The sequence below is a fragment of the Poecilia latipinna genome, unplaced genomic scaffold (assembly GCF_001443285.1).
Source record: "Poecilia latipinna isolate Pla-1442-1.1 unplaced genomic scaffold, P_latipinna-1.0 Scaffold2200, whole genome shotgun sequence".
NCBI lineage: Eukaryota > Metazoa > Chordata > Actinopteri > Cyprinodontiformes > Poeciliidae > Poecilia > Poecilia latipinna.
In genome coordinates this window covers 1-19,045 of record NW_015114816.1, presented here as the reverse complement: position 1 = coordinate 19,045, position 19,045 = coordinate 1, and the positions used below count along the sequence as shown (strand labels likewise).

Sequence of the window (19,045 nt, the reverse complement as noted above, 5' to 3'; positions counted from 1 at the left end):
AGAGCTCTGTGGTTCCTCCTAGAAGACAAAGTGGAAGCTGCAGGATCTTCAGAACAAACAGGTCATGATGCTGCTAGGCCTACTGATTATCCCTCTGTTTGGACACAGGATCAATATCATCACTTTAAAAGCAAAAATGAATGGTTATATGCCAGACATGGAAAACTGGGATGCCATGATGTTCAGAATAGGTTTTATGGTGTATCGTGGTGTCAAAATTGCCACCCAGTAAGGTAAGCTGAGGGAAATACAGCTCTATTTTGTAGCAATTCAAGAGCTACTCAGCTTTTATCGCTTCGGAAGAACACTTTTTATTTATTTATTTTTTTTTACTCCAATGTGACCAGGCGGGCTCCGTAAATAAGTTCTTTTTTTTATTTCCCATATAAGTAAGTGAGTAAGTATCCTCAAACAGTAGGAAACGGCAAACTGTAGGTCACGTGACTCCTGCAGACTCGGGGCGGGTCTCTCGGCTGTAGTTCACTTCCTGCTTCTTCTCTTCGCTCTCGCCTGGTCAGCTGCTTCATTCCTCTGTCCGACGACAGACACAATGTCACATCAAACGGGCATTCAAGGTAGGGGTTATTTCTAATTTCAGTGCCTCACTTTTGCCTGCTTCCGCTGTCTGAATTTGAAGCTGAGCTTCAAGCGCCCGGTGCAGTTTGTTGCAATCAGAAGCTAGCGTCAAGTTAGCTGATCTGTCCCTGCTAGCTAGCCTAGCTAGCTTCAGTGATTTGTGCGACCAGCTGTGCCGCTCTGGACTTTAGGAGGACTTATTTCCGAGCGTTTTGCCTCTCCGTAGCCGTCCCAAAGCATTTTCTTCTCAAAGTATTTCTTGACGCCGCTTTGAGGCAATTCTCTCTCTATTTTTTTTTAATCATCAAACTGAAACCCTGTGAGGTTAGTTCAGGCTCTGAATCAATGGGCGACGCCTTCATCTAAAGTCACTGCCGGTCTGGCACCTGTCAAGGTTCCAGTTATTATCTGAATTGCACGGATATTATGCAGTGTTGATGGAGACCTTTCAGATTGGGCGTGACCACCTGCTACACAAGATGCCTACGCAGGTAATTTGTTTAGTCTGCATTCACAAATTTATCCACATGAGAGAAAAACGTGTTGTAGACTAGGCAAAGGGGAATATTGCACTTTCTACTGTTTTTATGAACAGCGACTGGCTTATAGAGATGTTCTAATTTATCCAAAGTGAAGCTTATCTCCGTCCCCTCCGTTAGGGGAAACCGATTATCTAACCCGAATGGGTCACATAAATATGTGACCCATTCAATAAAGGCATTGATAAAGCACCTGTTGGTGTGTGCAACAGGAAACGGACATCACACACATTTGTCTGCAAAACGGATTTGTATCGGAAAGAGTTAGTGAATCTGTGTTTCTGCATTAGTTATGTTGTTTGAATAGTAATGATGATAAAAAAAAATATCACCAGGATTTGTAGTTAGTCATTGAGAAGCTATTTTACCTGTTGACCTCTGTGCTCGGACATAGGTCAGAGTTGTTAGACTTACAGTAGGCATGAACATCTCGCACAGTATGACTGCATTGTGTAAAATATACCACAATTTCAGGGAATTGGCACAAAAATTAAACCGTGTACAACATGATCTACTTACTTAAACAGAAAAGTAATAATCATAACTAGCACTTCTAAGGTTCTTTGCATTATTGGTTACAACATGTCTGATAATATTCCTTATTTTAATACAGAGGACCTTAGTAAAACTATAGAATCACCTGCTAAGCCTTGTATTTTTCCAAGTAAATGTGCTTATTGTGTAAAATATTGCTGCTCTTAGGGCAACACAAGTATGACAAAATAAGAAATAATAACAATAAGAAAATAATAACAATAAGCAGGAAATATCTCCTTGAGTGAAGCTGACTTTTCTTATAAGCAAGGCAAAACTGAACATGAGAAATTTGTGGCATCTGTTTAATCGAAGTTAAAATCAGTACGATAGAAAGTTTTTGCAGTTTTTTGTGTACGTTTTAAAACAATGGAGTGCGTTGATACTGTTAGCTGACCGATGTCTGCTTTTCCGTTTATTGAGCTCCAACATAGATTTGTGTATGAGCAGTCATTCATGGGCCTTCGTGCCCAATAACACTGACTAAAATGAACCGAAATGAGTTTGGTTGCAAACTTTAATGCACTTTAACTGGACTAATCCGTCATTTGTCTGTTGCTTATACCTGACGGCTCGAATCAGACTTTGAAAACCAACAACCGGACTAGACTGTCCCTTTCTGCACAGCTTAGCTCTTTTTCTAAACAATATCTTTTCCATCTTGTTCCAAGCTGGGAACGACGTGAAAGAAATCTTTGCCAACGCCAGGAGCGGAGACCAGTATCGAGTCTTGAAGATCGTCATCGAGGAGGGTAAGCAGAGAACCTTGTATTTATTTACAACCTTTTGTGCCAAGAAAAGGCTGAACTCACCCCTCTGCCCAAAGGTTGTGTGTCTGTGTGTGTGTGCGTGAAAGAAAACTCTGCGGTGCTTACATTTCGGTCTGCACACATCTGCCTTCCAGAGCAGCTGACACTGGGCACCACCAGGAAAGCGTCCAAGAAGTGGGATCAGGAATACGATTCCCTAGTGCTGCCGCTTCTGGAGGATGCCGTGCCATGCTATATTTTGTACCGTCTGGACTCCACTAACAACCAAGGCTACGAATGGATCCTCCTCTCCTGGTCACCAGACCACTCTACTGTAAGACAGCCGCGCCTGCTGCCTTTAATGACTAGCTTTCCATTCTTCGCAGCATTTGTTGTGCTCTGCTTTGGGTATAAGAGGGGTGGAGTTGACCGCATCAAAGCAACCAGCCCGTGTTTGATTTCATACCTTCTTAGTCTTAAAAGCTAAATATGGCTTGATTATGGTGTTTTTCTAAATAACAGGCTACTTTGCCTTTTTTTTTTAAGTTATTCTTTCAGTTTTTAGGGTAATGTATGCAGCCCAATGAGGTTTTGGCAACCGACTCAAACATAACAAACTCGTCCCGATTTTGTTTCATTTAGACATCACACGGGAACATTATGTTTCCATGGCTGTGGAAAGGAATGTTATGCAGCATGAAGATGCAAGGTGCAAATATGTTTGTAGCTCTTTGTTCTGAAACTCCCATCTGGAGTCACAAAGCTGACCTTTAACATTCCTGTTCCTGAGCATAAAGTGTCAGGTTGAGGCTTGCCTAGAAGTTGCTTAATCTCTTCACAACCTGCATGTGCATGAATGCTGCTGATTTACTGACCTGGAATCGTTTGTTTTCACTTTGGGTATATCCATCAAGTCAACCATGTGCACAGAGCTTCAACCTGTTATTTTGATGTCAGAGAAATTTGCCTTTGTAGTTCAAAACTCTTGGCCATTGTTTTTAGTGGCGTCTTCATGAGTTGCTTGTCTTTTTATTTTTTTTCATTGCAGGAACTGAAGTAGTAAACCAGTTTATAAGGCTGCAAGCAGGATAGCAATGCTAATTAATAAAACTATTCATGAATGACTTTACTGTCACAAAACAAAAGTGGTAATTTTAGCAATTAGTGCAGTGTCTGTCTGATTTTTAAGGGTGTGTCCAGATTCTTGAAGTAAAGCTCACTAGCCTTAACCTAAACCTGATGTTTGGAATAAATTGCACTGAATAGATCACTGAGTTAATCAGTGTTTACATTTAAGACTCTTAATTTTAAGAGGTCTTGCTACATTTTCCATGGGTCTTCAGTTAAATTTAGTTCTGCTTTTTTTTTTTTGTACTTTTGGCTATTTATTGTATAATATATTTTATTAGTATTTTTTATTGTAAATATTTGCTTTATTTATATTAAGAAGCTTTCATTTGGCGTAGCTCTCTCTTTAGGCATTAGTTTACGGTGTGATAAAAGTTCAGACTAGACAATTCACCTGAGACTGGCTTCTTTGTAATTTGTGTAAATTAAACTGTAGTTATGCTAATATTTGTTTATTATTTATTAAGGTAACAAACCTAAATTGATGTTAGGTCTTAAATTTAAACTATTATAGTTTTTAAAGGTCTTTTAAAAAACTTAGAATGCTTAGAATAAAGAAACTGATGAAAATATTTAATCTGTTTAAGTTAATATAAGCTCAGCTTCACTCCTCGATAAATCTAAAGCAAGATGTTCCAGGGTAATTTTATCCTGCAAAATGAACAGCTACAGACAAGTGAACATTACACACACACACACACACCCTCACACATGCAATAATAATGCTGCGGTCCCTTCAGACTTCAAGATGCATGAAGGTTGCTTTTATTTTCCAGGTGTGGAAAAAGGAAAATACTTTTAAGTTTCCAGACATTCTTACCATTTTTTCCCAAAGTTTGAACATTTAATGGAAAATAATTGAGTACTGTTTTTTTTTATTTTTTTTTATTTTGATCTAAAAGTTTGTGTTTAACATTTTAGCCACCAGTATTGTGAATTTTAAGAGACGCACCAGTCGACTGGTCAGAGATCCAAAGCTGCCATGTTTCCCTTGATTGGCAGGTGGTTGCTGAATTTGTTTTGGTGTTTTCATAAATGTGTCATTAAATGTATCAATAGCACCAAACTTTATTTTTGATATAAACAATGATGGGAGCGGTAATGTTATAATGTTAGTAGGTCTTAACTTTGTGGATTCCACTCCCATCATTGGTTGGACTTTGTCTTCTATTTAGCTTTTATCAATCAATATACTTTTTCTTTGCTGTTTTATAGCCCTAAGAAAAAAATGGTAATCTGTCACATAAAAAGCAAACTGAAATTATTTTTGGTCAGAAAAATCCTGATCCGACCCCGACTTTTCATCATAATAAAAACATTTAATTTGCTTTTATTTTTCCAGGTGCGACACAAAATGTTATATGCTGCTACCAGGGCGACACTGAAGAAAGAGTTTGGAGGAGGGCACATTAAGGACGACATTTTTGGAACCACAAAGGTTTGTCGTTGAACCTCACATGAAGTTGTTTATTTTATTTCTATTTTTGTTGTTGTTTTTTTTTTTCTGAATCTGTAAATGCGGTTTTTGTTTGCAGGAGGATTTGAACTTCAGTGGTTACAAGAAATATCTGACCTCACAGGCGGCTCCTTTGCCCCTCACTGCTGCAGAAGAGGAACTGAGACAGATCAAACTCAGTGAGGTAACCGCCAAGAATCCCAGTTTCACACGCGAACACACAAAATCTTGCCAAGTACTTTTGTTTTTAATCCTAGTGCAAGTATCACTTGTACACTTGAAATGAGACAAAACTGACTTTTCAGCAAGATATAGGAGTCTCAGAGGGAAGGGTGGTTTGTGAGGCTGAAGCTCGGAAACTTTGAAACTGCAGCTCCAGAGGAGGAGCTGCGTTTTAAAGGCGGAGCTAGGTCCACCCAGGCGTTTTACACAGCTGAATGGTTATCGTGGGAGATTAAAAGATTTCTCAAACATGCATGAAAGAATCAAAGCAACACTCCAGGTATGACCTTAATGTGTAAATAACATAATTACCTCATGTAAAGCTAAGAAAAGTTGATTTTCACATAATATTGCCCCATTTAATATTGATGAAAATGTACTAGTTCTACTGGCAGATTATTTCACTCATGTCTTCCAGTGGAAGTAGTACCTTCAAATCAATATTAGCAAATTATTGACTTAACACAAGCTCTTATATGTAGCTGAAAAGTCACTTATTTTAAGTGTGCTAAGATATTTGCACTAGAAACTACACCGAAAATACTTGGTGAAATCTTGTGATTTAAAAAAAAAAAAAAATTTTTACAAAGCATCTGCTGGACAGCACTTGTATATAAGGAAATAATGCAGTTCTCTTGTCCAGGTGTAGTTTAGGCTGTTCTTTTAAGTCTAAAAGGAAACACCACTCACTGTATCATCTTCACACTCTAGACTTCAGCAGTTGAAAATAACTGCTTAGCTTCGTGCTCCTCCTCCTCTTCCTCCTAATCTCCTGTGTGATGTGAAACCCCCCCCAAACCAGAACCTGGCTGGGTGAAAGTATCAATGAAGGCCTTTTAAGCGCACAAGGTCAGCAGCATTGCAAGTGTGCAGATGCTGGCCTGGCAGTATCAAACATGCTGATGGGCTAGAACAGCAGGATGTTGGCAGAGATCACTCTCATTAAGGCTTTTACAGCTCACACCCTTGTGTCCATTAAAACAAAAAAAACAAAAAACAGCTCAGATACCCAGTAATGGGGCTTGTTTAGTCGAATCCAAAAAATAAAAAAAAGTGGCTGAAGATGTCGTTGAGAGTTCAAAACTAAATCTGACCTCAAGTATGCAAATGTCCAAGCTCTGCAGTGGAGAGTGATTTCACTCTGGGACACAAGTGAGCTCTGTCGTTGTGCTTTGCCTTTTGTTGTGATAAGAAAGATGAATGCGGTAACGTGATACTGCTGATGTAATTGCCTCTACTTACCTCGCAGACTTGAACCTTCACCGCGTCTACAGGGGGAAGTTTAGGTCAAGTTTTTTGACTTGGAGTCATTTTTCCTGAGTTAACAGCATTTTCTAATTGCTGCTCTCCCAGCCTGTTGCATAAACAACAGCTCTCTTCCTTACCATATATGGAACTGTTTTTAGTGGCGTAGCCTCTCTTCAGAGCACTGTCAATTTAAAACTGCAACGCAAATGGGAAGTGAGGTTTTTGCTGCTGGTCCCGTTTGGCCAGCTGTCGAAGGAAGATGAAATGTCTTTAGTCTGTACCATCCAGATGCAAAAGCTCTAAGAATATTTAACATCTTGCCTTGACTTTTTACCAGGCAGATGGGTAAAAGAAACACACAGTCGTGTTTGGAATGTGAAGTAGCTGCATTTGTGCTCAGTCATGTCTGCGAGGCTTTCCAATTTATAGGATCAGACCTCTAAAAATAGACGCAATCTATCAGTGTAATCCTTTCTGCATTTTCAAGTTCTCTGTTTGATTTGCTAAAGGCGCCTTGCCACTTCCAATACAGACTCCTCATCTGTTATCAGAGTGCCTCAGCTTTTAAGCAGGACGGCTCAGCAGTTTACTGTGCGTTTGTTTTTTTTAAACCCATCTAATGAGATTGTTCAGTTTTAAAGTGTTTGTTGTAACAATGACTTAGAAATCAAATAGAGGGTGAAGCCTAATAACCAGCAGCTCTTGTGTTCAGGTCCAGACGGACATCAGCGTGGACACCAAGCAGCAGACTCTGCAGGGAGTGGCCTTCCCCATTCACAAAGATGCTGCTGACGCACTGGCACATTTTAAGGAAAAGAGAATCAACTATGTGCAACTGGTGAGTTCCCAACAGAAAGCAATGCCCTGCTAAAGTGGTCATTCCTCCCTTTCACATTTTTGTCATGCGATTGTTGTTGTTGTTGGACGGTGAGCGTCTGTGGACACGGACCTTCAGGTTTGCCACAGTTATCGCAGACACGATAATTAATATTGCAGGAAGATAAATTATCCCAGTAATTCCTTTGATGAACGATAACATCGTTTTGAGGCCATTTTCAGGTATTGATAGTGGTTATCATTTCTTTTTGTCTCTCAGACAAATTAATTTAGCAAACAACACTTTACACTGGAACTGGAAGATATTTTAAATATCGAAAAACAACCAAAACCGTAAATAAAATGGATTGTGAGGTCTGTGTGAATAAAGTTACCCTTTCAAAAAATATGATTCATAAGAATGAAAATTCTCCTTCTAATTTTTAATTTACCATGAAATTAACTGATTAATTGCTTATTGCTACATGCTTAGCCACAGACTCTCTGAACTTTGACTAGGCCACTCCAGCACACGACTGTCTTTAAATCTGAACCATTTATTATATTATCTAATTCCACAGCAGATGTTGCTGTTTAAGAGTCGATGTCCTGATGAAAAGAGAATCCGCCCCTCGTTGCACTCAACAAGTTTTCTTCCATTTTTGCCTTCATTCATTTTACCATGACCTCAACAGCATGACGCTGCCACCACCATGTTTCACTGTGCGGTATATTGTGTTTTAATTTACTGTCATATTTGGCATGTTGGCTAAAAATGTTCGTTGTTCTCTTCTTTAATATAAGGCAGATGCTTCGCTATCTTGGTGGGTTAGCAGTTGTACCAAGCTGTTTTTATTTTCAAACAAGAAATTAACCAGTGCGCTAAGAAATGGTAAAAGCTTGGGGTTTTGATTATTATTATTTTTTTGCCTCATCCTGCTTTAAACTACTCAACAACTCTATCCCTGACTGTCTGTCCCTGGGTCTCCGTGAAGCAGTTTGTTTTTCCGTCTCTTACAACGGTTGTATTTCTCATGTTCCTTTTACTTCACAATTATTGCTTGTTATGGTTCTGCTCTCAGAAAAACCCTCACAAATACTTAGATAAGAAGATGAGAGTTCAACGGTGAAGAACATTTCTGCAAGGCACAGGGAGTGTTACAACAGTGAACTTGCTCCTTAAATACCTCACACTTTTGTTACCTTATAAACAGAAAGAAGCATTGCTGGTCAGGAGCTGCTTTTGCAAACACAATGAATCAGTCTTTTTTTTTTTTTTTGATAAAAAAGCCTTTGTTTCATTGCTCATTAAAATTCAGTGTACCCATGGCTCTGATTAGATCAGTCCAAAGAACAAAGGAATAATTGAAGCCTGTTATTCTGCGATCTTCAGAGGCAAACGGATAGGTTTTAGATTTTATTTTTTCTTTTTATTATTCCATTAAAACAATTCTCCTGACCATAACATGGGTAAGTGTTTCACTCCAAAGAAAAGGTTTCATAAGTGGTCTTTAATTGACACTCCTTAGGTTTTAAAATTCAGTTTAATTGGTTCGTGACGTGAGCAAGCTGTGAGAACTTTCCACCTTGAGTCCGTTTAAAAGTTTTCTTTCATTTTTGACCCACCACAGTTAGTTTGTGAACCTATCCCAGGGCAAGCCCCTTTTTTCTACTCAAACATGTAAGTAAACATGTTTGGTTACACAAACACACACACACACACACACACTCTGCCCCCCAGATGCTCCTGCAAAAACATTTAATTTCATTTGGCATTCAGGAATAAACTCACTGGGCATGTAAATAAGCAGTAGAAAACCAGTTTGAATGCAAATGACATCTGATCATGTTTTGTGTGTGTGTGCGTGTGTGTGTGCATTCTGCCCCCCTGAATAGGCCACCCAGAACAGAGAGCAGGTTACAGATGTTGATTCTCTCAATATTAAAGTTGTGTGATGAAAAGAGGAAGAGGGCGATGAGGAAATGGACTGTAGACACACAGCAGTCTGAAGACACCTATTTCTTGTTTGTTTTTCCAGTAACCTTGACAACAGAGCTCCGGTTTAGGAAATTGTGTTTGCTCATATTTTGTTTTGCATAAAATCTTTTACCCTTTGAAAAATTATTTCCCCTTAAAAACGTTGCACGTCTGGAAGGAAAATCCAAACTTTTGGAGTTCTGTTCATTAAAAACACTTTGTGTGATGAGCTGGGATGGGTTCTCCCTTGCTGGAAAAATGAGACTTGTCGTCATCGGAGACGACCTCAAAGCAGAGAGGTGTCAAAATGAGATTCTGCAGTCGGTGAATCCTTCCTTCCTCCAACTCAACCAAACTGGTGAACATCCAGTCCAACTAGCTTCGCCTCAGTCCTGGTTTTCTTTTGGTTACTGTCACTTTTTCTTACACCAACTATAACCCCTTTCACCTTCCTCTGTCAACAGGAAATAGATGTTGAAAAGGAAATGATTCGCTTGTGCAGCACTGAGCCAACCGAGTTGAAAGACCTGCCAAAGAGAGTCCCCAAAGATTCTCCACGTTACCACTTCTTCCTGTACAAACATTCCCATGAAGGCGACTACTTGGAGTCTACAGGTTCGCTGTTCTTTACACGTCGCCGTTGCCGACGTTCCGATGGGCATCTTTTTTGGCCCTAATCTCTTGTTGTCCTTTTTCTCTTTTGCAGTCTTCATTTATTCTATGCCAGGGTACAAGTGTAGCATCCGAGAGAGGATGCTGTATTCCAGCTGCAAAAATAACCTGATTGACATGGTGGAAACCAAACTGCAGATTGAGATCGAGAAAAAGGTGAGAGATGAAGACGTCGTGATTCACACTTGAGCTACTCTGTGCTTGATTCAGAGGTCCTATGCATTATTAGAGTTGAGCTTCCACACTTTTCTATAAATTCACATTTTCAACTGTCTTTTTTTCTTTTAGCTTATTTAGAAAGAGCAAAAGTATGAATTTATGGCAGATAGTGCTACAGTTGATGAGCTTTAAATATGGATAAACTACACAAGATGGAAGGATGTCAGATGAATAATGGATGGGATGGAAGAACATGCTGAAAGGTTTTATTTATTTAGCCAGTAGAACAGAGAAATAGTTCTGAAAATCTATTTTTCTATGCTCTATTCTTGCCCAAACTTATCCAGACCTGGACAATTATTTGACCAAATCTCAGATTTTTTCAGACTACATAGAAAACCTGAAAATGGTCGTCATAAAGTAAGAGATTAAGTTTGTCTCGGTATCATAAATTCTACATAAATCAATTAATGGTTTTCTTTTTTTTTATAGTTTGATCCTTTATTAGTGAAATAAATATGAAAACTATTAATACAGTTTTATATAACTGCATTAATTAATTAATGCAGTTATGGTTGAAGTTGGATATTTTTTAAATTAACCAATGCAATCGGTGTAGCTGATTAAATCATAATTGAAATGTAAATTTACTTTTAATAATTCAGTCCGAAATGTAAAACTCCGTACAGATTTATCAGAAGGATCTGACTATTTCAAGCATTCATTTCTTTAATTATGGCTCGCAGCTAAAAATAAATAAGTTCTAAATTCACTGCCTCAGAAAATGAGCCATTACCATGAAAATTGATTGAAATAAAAACTTGTAACAAATCAGCATGAGAGCTAAATGACTCCTTTGTTGGATTCTAAACAGCTTGAAATGGCAACTCCACCTTATTTATAGACTGACACTGACTTGCCAGGTATTGTTTATTTTTTTCCTTTCACAGTTGGAAATTGAAGACGGGACCGAACTAACAGGCGAGTTCATGTACGCCGAGGTGCATCCCAAGCAGCACGCCTATAAGGAGCGCTTTGCCAAGCCCAAAGGCCCAGCCGGTAAGAGGGGAGGTCGCCGAATCACCCGGCCACCCGGCGAGGGAGAGGAGGAGGATTAAAACACACCTCCACCCCACACACCCTAAATCCTCCACCCCATAACGTGTTCCACAGTGGAACATCCCTGTGATGGGCGACGAAAAAATTGTATTTGACTTTTTTTTTTTGTTATGTTTCTGTTTTCTTTTCCCAAGAACCTCAATTTTTTCTCACCATGTTACCCAACTATGCACGCCAAGGAGAACTGAGCAATGACACCCTTCAGACGTTCCATTTGTAGCTTGCCAAATGGAAACGCGCATCTTAACACACTCACAAGCAGCTCAACTGTAACTCAAGGGGCCCAAATAAAAGTTGAGGTATTTGCTTCGTTGCCAGCTCTAACACTTAGTGGAAAAAAAAAAACAAAACAAAAAAAAACTTTCAAGCACGACTAATGTGAACTCGCGCAAATATAGAAAGAAATGTTTTTTTTTTTCTTAAAAATTCTTTTGAGTTCGTATTCTAATTCCTAAATATCATTCCTTAAGTCTGTGTCAAGAATCGTTTGGGGTTTTTTTTTGTGTGTGTTCGTCTCCTACTGTTTGCACAACAAGGTGCTCCAAAGCTGAAAAGATCCGAATTATTCCCACGTTGTCGACTCCATTCGTTTTAACAGTGCATTTTTATAAAGACAAAATTCCTTCTTTTTGATATAACTGTGGTTTACATGGGGGAAGAAAAAAAAAAAAAGAAATCATCTGCTGAGAAACTTATTTTTCTATGCAAGTGCTGTAAATGTACATATTGTAGCTGTGTGATGCTCTATGATTAAGAAGCGGTCCGTTTTTGGTGATTGTCGGTGTGGATTTCAGTGGAAAAGACCGGGCTTCCAGAAATATTCCATCTATCTTGTACATCTCGCATTTCACCGAGAGGAAGCGAATAAAAACCTGGTTCCCACAGAGGAAGGAATGCCAAGCTCTTATCGGATAGAAAAGGGAATACTACCTTGACGGAAACATTGCCTCATCCACTGGTCTACTGATTAATATTTGGCAAACTACTTAGTTCACCTCATGTGAAGGGGAAAAAAAAAATCCCTTTATATTCATTGTCATTAGAGAAAACGAATAATGTTTGTTCTTTGTTTTCTTACAAATTTTTCTTTTAAAGATGAAAAATAAAATATTTAAATCAGACAATTTTGGTCCTTTTTTTATTTCTTCAAAAATAAAACGACTTTTTACTTTATAACACAAAAATTTAGCCTGGAAATTTAAAAAAAATTTATTAAAATGTTCTCAGTTTTCTTCCAACTCATATCCTCCAAGTATCTTTAAGAAGTCATGGATGAGATGCTGTGGATGGGAAGGATCTCCAGTAGCAGTCAGTCTTGCAACAAATCTGGCGATGCCTCTGACTGGAGCTAATGCTGTAAGATGGGCTTATGCCTGCTAATGGCTAAATATCTGTGTAGCGGAGCTCATATGTCCTGTTGGGGCTCCTCTTCAAATTTTCGTGAATATAAATCAAGTAGGGAAAGATGTTTTAATGCTAGATCTCTTTCTTACAGTCAATAAGGAACTTTTTAAAGTCAAAAGGCAGAAAACTTGTCAGTCTTTAGTTTGGAACAGACTCTGACTCGTTAATGTGAGCCTCTCGTTTCCCTCCATGCCTACGATTCCAACGAGATGCTTTTGACGACGCTGTGAATCTCTGAAACAACCTGCAAAAAAACCCAAAAAAACAAAACAAAACAGAATTTTACTTTAAAAAGCTGCAAACAGCTAAAGCAGCAGAAATGTTTTGCGTTTCATATTCAAAGCCTCACAAAAGTATGCAGACCTTTCTTTACACATTGTAGTCATGACCTTTACTGGATTTTGATACTTTATCCAACAAAACAACACACCTTAAGGAGGAAATTATAAAGTTTTCAAAATTCAAAACAAAAACAAATATGAAAATCGTGAAATGGATTCGTATCAATCTCTATTCACTCTGATACTCCTAAAGTAAATCCAGAGGAACCAAATGCCCACCAAACTAGTAAACCAAGTCCCACTGCTTAATTTACTCTCTGCCTCTCCTCCAGAGATGTAGAGATTCGTAGCTCTTCATCTCGTGTAAAGAGTCTGTAAAAGTCTGAATACTGCAGTCAGGGTTCACCTTCCTGAAGAATGACGACCCTAAACGTACAGCGAGGGCGACGGCGAATGGTTTCAGGTCAAAAACAACATGACCACAGGGGAACACGGAGTTGGGAGCATCATGCTTCAGGGAAGTGCTTTGTGCAAAGTAGAAACTGAAACGTTCAGAGGAAGGAAGACTCAAGGAAGGCACTGTAAACCACTGGACCTTATAAGAAATACATACTTTTAATCATGCTACTAGCTGGGATGCATCGACAGAAAAGGACAGTGGGTGATTTTTAGACCTCTGCTGAGCTAGATAAGATCGGTTTATAATATCGGCTTCACGTGTAAGTATCGGCCGGTCCCCCAAAAGTACGGAAACTGGCGCCCATAAATCGTTGCGCCTCTACTGACTGTACCTGTTTGATGAACGGCCGCCTGTTTTTCCTGTCGTCCAAGCAGTTGGAAGCCAAGCAGTAGATGCTCTCCACCTGGCTCAGCTCCCAGTCTGTCATCTTCCTGTCCAAAAACTGCTCCAGGGTCAGATCTTCGTCTTCATCATCGATGTCGTCCCTGATATCCATCTAAGATGGGGCAAACGGGAAAGGCGGACTGAGATTTTTTATTTATTTTTTTTTAATCACTGATAGCAGCTTGTTTCCCGCTAAAGTAAAAGCCTCGTGCGTAGCTTACCAGGAACTGGGGCTCCTTGTTTTCATCAGCTGGCGGAAGTCCAGACAATATTTCTAACAGCACCTGTAGACAGTAGAGCCATGAGGTTAATTACACGGCTCTGGGCAACAGGCAGCCCCTTATTTCCTCTCCATGCGCCCCGCATCTTCAACCACAACAGCCCCACTCCCACAGCTGTTCAGATTTAAAAAAAAGAAAAAAGATGGTGAACAATACAGCCACTGGCATCCCTCAGAATGAAAAAGGAGGAACTTCTCCAGCAGGAAACTGCATTTTAATGCTGCTGCACATCCATTTTAAATGGAATTGGATTCGCTAACCTGGGAAAGCTGCTTATGGACGTAAACAACCCGCCTCGTAGGCTTTTTTTTTTTTTTTTCATTACAAACAGAAAGAGCCCTGAGGTACCAGTGGAGAGGATTTAGTAAACCCTGCATATGAACCTGTGCAGAGAGAATCTGTAAATATTATAATAACAAGGGAGGGGAAAGGTAATTTCAGACAGATGCAAGGAAAAACACAATAAGACCACCAGCACAGTACCACTGGAATAAGAGTGAGTCGCAACTTTTTTTGGAGTTCTTTGCTTTCAAGGCATGAAAAAAAAAAGATCTGATCTTTACCAGGCTTCAAAATGACTCGGATCTAACAATAATGTCTGGACACACAACAAGAGGGTCCGCTTTGTTTCTGGTAATTAAACAAACAAACAAAAAAAAAAAAGTCACAGATGTAGTTAGTAGTTGATTTGCGGGTTTGTAGATTGTTCCACAATCCATTTGGGCTGAGCTTCAGACTTTGATTGGGAAACTGTAACACCATGATAGTTTTTGCCTTTTCAGTCACTCTGTTATGGATTTGCTGCTGCTGTGCTCGGGATCGTTGTCTTGCCACTGCTGGACCGACGGCCTCACGTTTGACTCAAGAACTCTGTGCCAGACAGAGGAGTTCATGAAACTCTGAATCAACTGCGTCACCTGGCATACGACTCTCATAAATGTCTTGCATGCCTTTTTAACGCACGCCATTAATGTGACTAAATATCACCACTAAATACTGAGTGAAAAGAATCTGGTCTTGATTATTCAAGCTAAACTAAAGATCTTTGAAGTTTCCAAAAAAGAAAGAAAAAAAAGAGAAAAGAAATAGTGCTTAGTTTGCCAACTCAACAACCTTCGGTCAAGCTTAAAAGTAAGCGGTAAAATGAAGCCGTATTTCCTTTGTGCATGTGTGTGTGTGTGTCCGAAGCGTACCACTCCGAAGCTGAACACGTCAGATTTTGGGGTGATCTCTCCCCTCAGAGCCTCAGCGGCCATGTACGCACGGGTCCCCACGATCCTGTCCGTCCTCATCGTCGTAGACGTGTGCTTGGCCGACGCTCTTGTCAGCCCAAAGTCGGAGATTTTCGCCACAAAGTTCTCATCCAGCAGGATGTTTGCACTAAGAGGGTGAAACAAATAGGAGTCACAACAAGCAAAGGGGGGAAAAAAAAACATCTTTGTTTTCGCTCAAGTTGCAGAAAGACGGAACAGATTTGTGACGTTTATTGTGGCGAGTTGAGGGGAAGATGCAGTGGATCGGCAAAGTACTGATGCTATTGGACGTTTTCTGCTATAATGTGTTTCATCAGGATTTTATGTGGCAGACCAAGACAATGTAGTGCATAATTGTGAAGTGGGAAGAAGGTGACATGATCTATGTATTACATTTTACAAATCTTCTGTCATTTGACAAAATGAGCACAAATAGTTTAAAGCACTGTAGATCTTCAGTCTCAGAATTTGAAGATTGTGCAACTATTTTTTATTAAAAAAAAAAAAAACGAAAACAGGTATCAGAAGAGATGAATATTACACAAAGACTGCAGCCGTCGCACCTTTTAACATCTCTGTGTACGTGATGGTTGCTATGGAGGTACTCCAAACCTCTAGCAGTCCCTTCTGCGATCAAGCACCTCTGTCGCCAGGAAAGTGGAGGACTACCGTCCTATGTAAACGAAAACAAAAGCTAAATCCTCTGCATGGAGGCCAGATCAGCTTTTCTGTATGCAGCGGACGTTTTTTTTTTTTTTTTACCAAGCAAGCGAGTCGATCCAGCAAAGATCCGTTGGCCATGAAGGCGTACACTATACACATCTGCTGCTCGTCGCATGAGAATCCAACCATGTCAACCAAGTTCTCGTGTTTCAACCTGTTAGGAAAACATTTTTATTAAAACAGAACTTTCTTACGTAGACGGAGGAGAACAGAAAGCGTCACATTTTACGCCGACGGACACAAACTCACACTTTCAGAGTCTGAATCTCTTGGTTAAACTGATCTTGCAGCTTGTCCAGAGGCATGTCATCTATCTAGAAGGGACATCATATGTTCAAGCATGTGAAACAGTGTGCCCTCTTCTACGTGGACACTCTCACTTACCGGGTTTAGTTTTTTCACCGCCACAGCTCTGTTGTTCAAGAAGCCTTTGTACACGGTGCCGAAGCCCCCCTCTCCGAGTCGGCTGCCGCCGCTTGAGACGGACCGGTCGTCAAAGTTGCCCGTGATCTTCCTCAGCTCACTGTACATAAAACTGGAGACGCCTGACAAGGGATGCACAGAAAGTGGGTCAAAGGAGTCACTGCTGCCACCTGCTGGTCACAAATGTAAAAAAACGTACAACGGTTTAAAGTTGCACGGCCAAAGTTTCGAGTGTTTTGTTTCTTTGTTACGTTACATAAACTACAAAACAGGTTTAGTTATAGTTGTGTTGGATAACTACAGACGAAATATTTAAGTGGGGAAATATTCAAAGTACTTCAGTAGAAGTTCCTGGTTACGTCTGGCAACAAAAACCAACAGTTTAAAAACAAAAGACAAAATACACAAAGTTCAAATTTCCATCAAGATAAGAGATGCTTTGATTTAGCTTCACTTTGTGTAATACGAAGTAAAAATGACAGAATGTTGAAAGTGTCGTTTCTGTTATTGCAATATTTAATTGTTTTTAATGTCAAATTTCATTAACTAAAATAAGCACAAAGATAACAAAAAAAGTCGCTCAAACTGTAGTCTGATGCTATAGTGCCTTGTGAAAATATTCACACCTTTGGAGCTTACATTTTTGTCTCACAACAACAAACTATAATATACTTCATTGTCACATATTATGTGACAGACCAACACAGAAGTAGGCGGTGATTATGAAATGGAATTAAAGCAACCAGTTAAAAGACAGCGCCCCCACACCACCATACTGCCACCGCCATGTTTTACTCAGTGTTAGCGTCTCGCATGTAGACCAAAACGTTCAACCATTGGACTCAATCTGACCTGGTCACTTTCTTGTTTGATGTGTCTCCTACATTAGCCTGTGCTAAACTGCTAATGAGATTTCTTATTGCATTTTTTTTTTCCAAAAATGTTGTTTTCTTCATCTTGCTTTTCTAAAACAACAGATTTTTGCAGTTGTCAACTGATTCTTTAAATCTCTGCAACTAGTCCAGATTTACCATTGATGCCTTGGGTTGTTCTCTGAAAAATACCCTTCTTTTAGGTTCACAGCTTGTAGGGTTGCACATGTTGAGCTGAACAGTGAAACGTCCAAAGCTTTGGGTGTTGTTTCTGCAACACTGAACCCTGCTTTAAATTTGTGGGTGACTCGCTCCCTGATCTTTGTGGTGTATTTCTTGGTTTTAATTATGCCTTTTTGTCCTCTAATATTCTCTAACACACCTCTGAGGCTTTCATGGAAACAGCTGTACAGAAATTCAATTACTCATAGCTGGACTTTATGTACTAATTGGATGATTTCCGAAGGTATCGATGTACATTGGATTTCCTGGAAGGTAAGGTGAAAACAGGTATAAAAATGCATACAATCCTTTTTAGTTTTATATTAGTAAAAACATTTGCAAAAGACATATCCTTCTCATCCCACTTTGTCAAGTTTGTCTTATCCCAAAAAGTTATAATAATAAAAAAAAAAAACAGAAGTTCAGACTGAATAAATACTTCTGCAAGGCATGCAGGTGTTATGCGTTTACAAGTAAGTGTTTGGGAATAACATTGAGCACACACCTGTGTGTCCTGTTTGACTGTTTTCGCTCAGTACTTGTGTCTCCGGTGCTGATCCGGCGGGTGGAGGCTGACTCTGGGTCTCACCCAGTGGCCTGGTTGGAGGGTCTCTGTCAGGAGGTAGTGGTAAAGGAAGCAGGTGTGTCTCTGCCGATGAATATTCTTCCCCTGTGTTCAAGAAGATAAATATGGTGCTGTGTAAACAGTCACTGTTAAATTATTATTGTTATTATTATTTTGTAACTACCCAGAAAGAAAATACTGTATGATTTGTTACCCAATTCTGCACCGAAAGCTTTGATATAATGTAATTTACGGAACAATATGTAGGGGTTTGTGGTAAAACTTTCAAATGAAGTTCAAAATTATGACATTTACAATAATAATAACTCATTACAAGGTAGCAGGAGACGGGCAGCAGCCAACAAATTGCGGCTCTTCAAAATATCCACCAATTCTCCCACTGTGCAGTTGGTGGTTCCCCAGTCATTCAGCAGCTCCACGGTGGGACTCTTCCCCTGCGCCACAAGACCTTCAAACCTCCTAAAAACACACAGCGGCAGTGTTTTATATCCCATTTTGAACACGGAACGAACAGTAACGAGAGCTGACGTACCTGACGTGAAGCTGGGAGTACCTCGGCTCCCCACTCGGCTTCCGTATGGACACGATCACATCCTTCCACCTGTCCTGAGGGTCCAGAAAGTCGGACAGCTGGCGGCGTAGACCGTAACTGATGTTGCGAATGTAAGAAGCGGAAGTCAAAGAACTACTCATCCCGACAAAGAGTTTCTGGTGATATCTGATAATTTGATTTTATCTGACCGTCATGTTGACAAAATCCAAAGGTAAAGGAAGTGCGGAGACACCGCTGCTATAACCAGATAAGCAGCACATCAATATTTGGCCCTTACAGTGAAGGGAAATGTGCCTTTCCAATATTGAGCAACTTCCCCAAACGTAACGCAACAGGGCTGGTCCACAAATAGTCCCACCTATAATGCGGAAATACAAAAAAGAACAAAACAAAACAAAAAAAACACT

The 19,045-nt window shown here is 39.8% G+C and overlaps 2 protein-coding genes across 2 annotated transcripts; one reads left to right on the top strand and one right to left on the bottom strand.

Moving 5' to 3' along the window:
- The first annotated feature begins 447 nt into the window (after positions 1-447).
- Positions 448-11,611, top strand: LOC106936713 (twinfilin-1). Its single transcript, XM_015017890.1, has 9 exons — positions 448-575; positions 2,321-2,401; positions 2,554-2,732; positions 4,869-4,964; positions 5,062-5,166; positions 7,165-7,290; positions 9,711-9,861; positions 9,953-10,074; positions 11,028-11,611. Exons 1-9 carry the CDS (start codon positions 551-553, stop codon positions 11,193-11,195), a joined length of 1,053 nt encoding a protein of 350 aa, XP_014873376.1. The 5' UTR covers positions 448-550; the 3' UTR covers positions 11,196-11,611.
- A 218-nt stretch (positions 11,612-11,829) lies between these two features.
- Positions 11,830-18,970, bottom strand: irak4 (interleukin-1 receptor-associated kinase 4). Its single transcript, XM_015017889.1, has 11 exons — positions 18,618-18,970; positions 18,399-18,544; positions 18,005-18,169; positions 16,367-16,527; positions 16,232-16,296; positions 16,022-16,136; positions 15,823-15,932; positions 15,200-15,386; positions 13,947-14,009; positions 13,673-13,837; positions 11,830-12,844 (listed from the first exon to the last, which is right to left on the bottom strand). The coding sequence occupies exons 1-11, from the start codon at positions 18,776-18,778 to the stop codon at positions 12,794-12,796; spliced, it is 1,389 nt and encodes a 462-aa protein (XP_014873375.1). The 5' UTR covers positions 18,779-18,970; the 3' UTR covers positions 11,830-12,793.
- Between the last annotated feature and the right edge of the window lie 75 nt (positions 18,971-19,045).

Coding starts and splice junctions, on each gene's coding strand:
- LOC106936713 (XM_015017890.1), top strand. CDS start 551: ATGTCACATCAAACGGGCATTCAAG. Junction 2,402..2,553: donor GAAGATCGTCATCGAGGAGG/GTAAGCAGAGAA, acceptor TCTGCCTTCCAG/AGCAGCTGACACTGGGCACC. Junction 4,965..5,061: donor ACATTTTTGGAACCACAAAG/GTTTGTCGTTGA, acceptor TTTTGTTTGCAG/GAGGATTTGAACTTCAGTGG.
- irak4 (XM_015017889.1), bottom strand. CDS start 18,778: ATGAGTAGTTCTTTGACTTCCGCTTCTTACATTCGCAACATCAGTTAC. Junction 16,528..18,004: donor CAGTCAAACAGGACACACAG/GTGTGTGCTCAA, acceptor ATCCCTTGTCAG/GCGTCTCCAGTTTTATGTAC. Junction 13,838..13,946: donor ACAAGGAGCCCCAGTTCCTG/GTAAGCTACGCA, acceptor GCCCCATCTTAG/ATGGATATCAGGGACGACAT.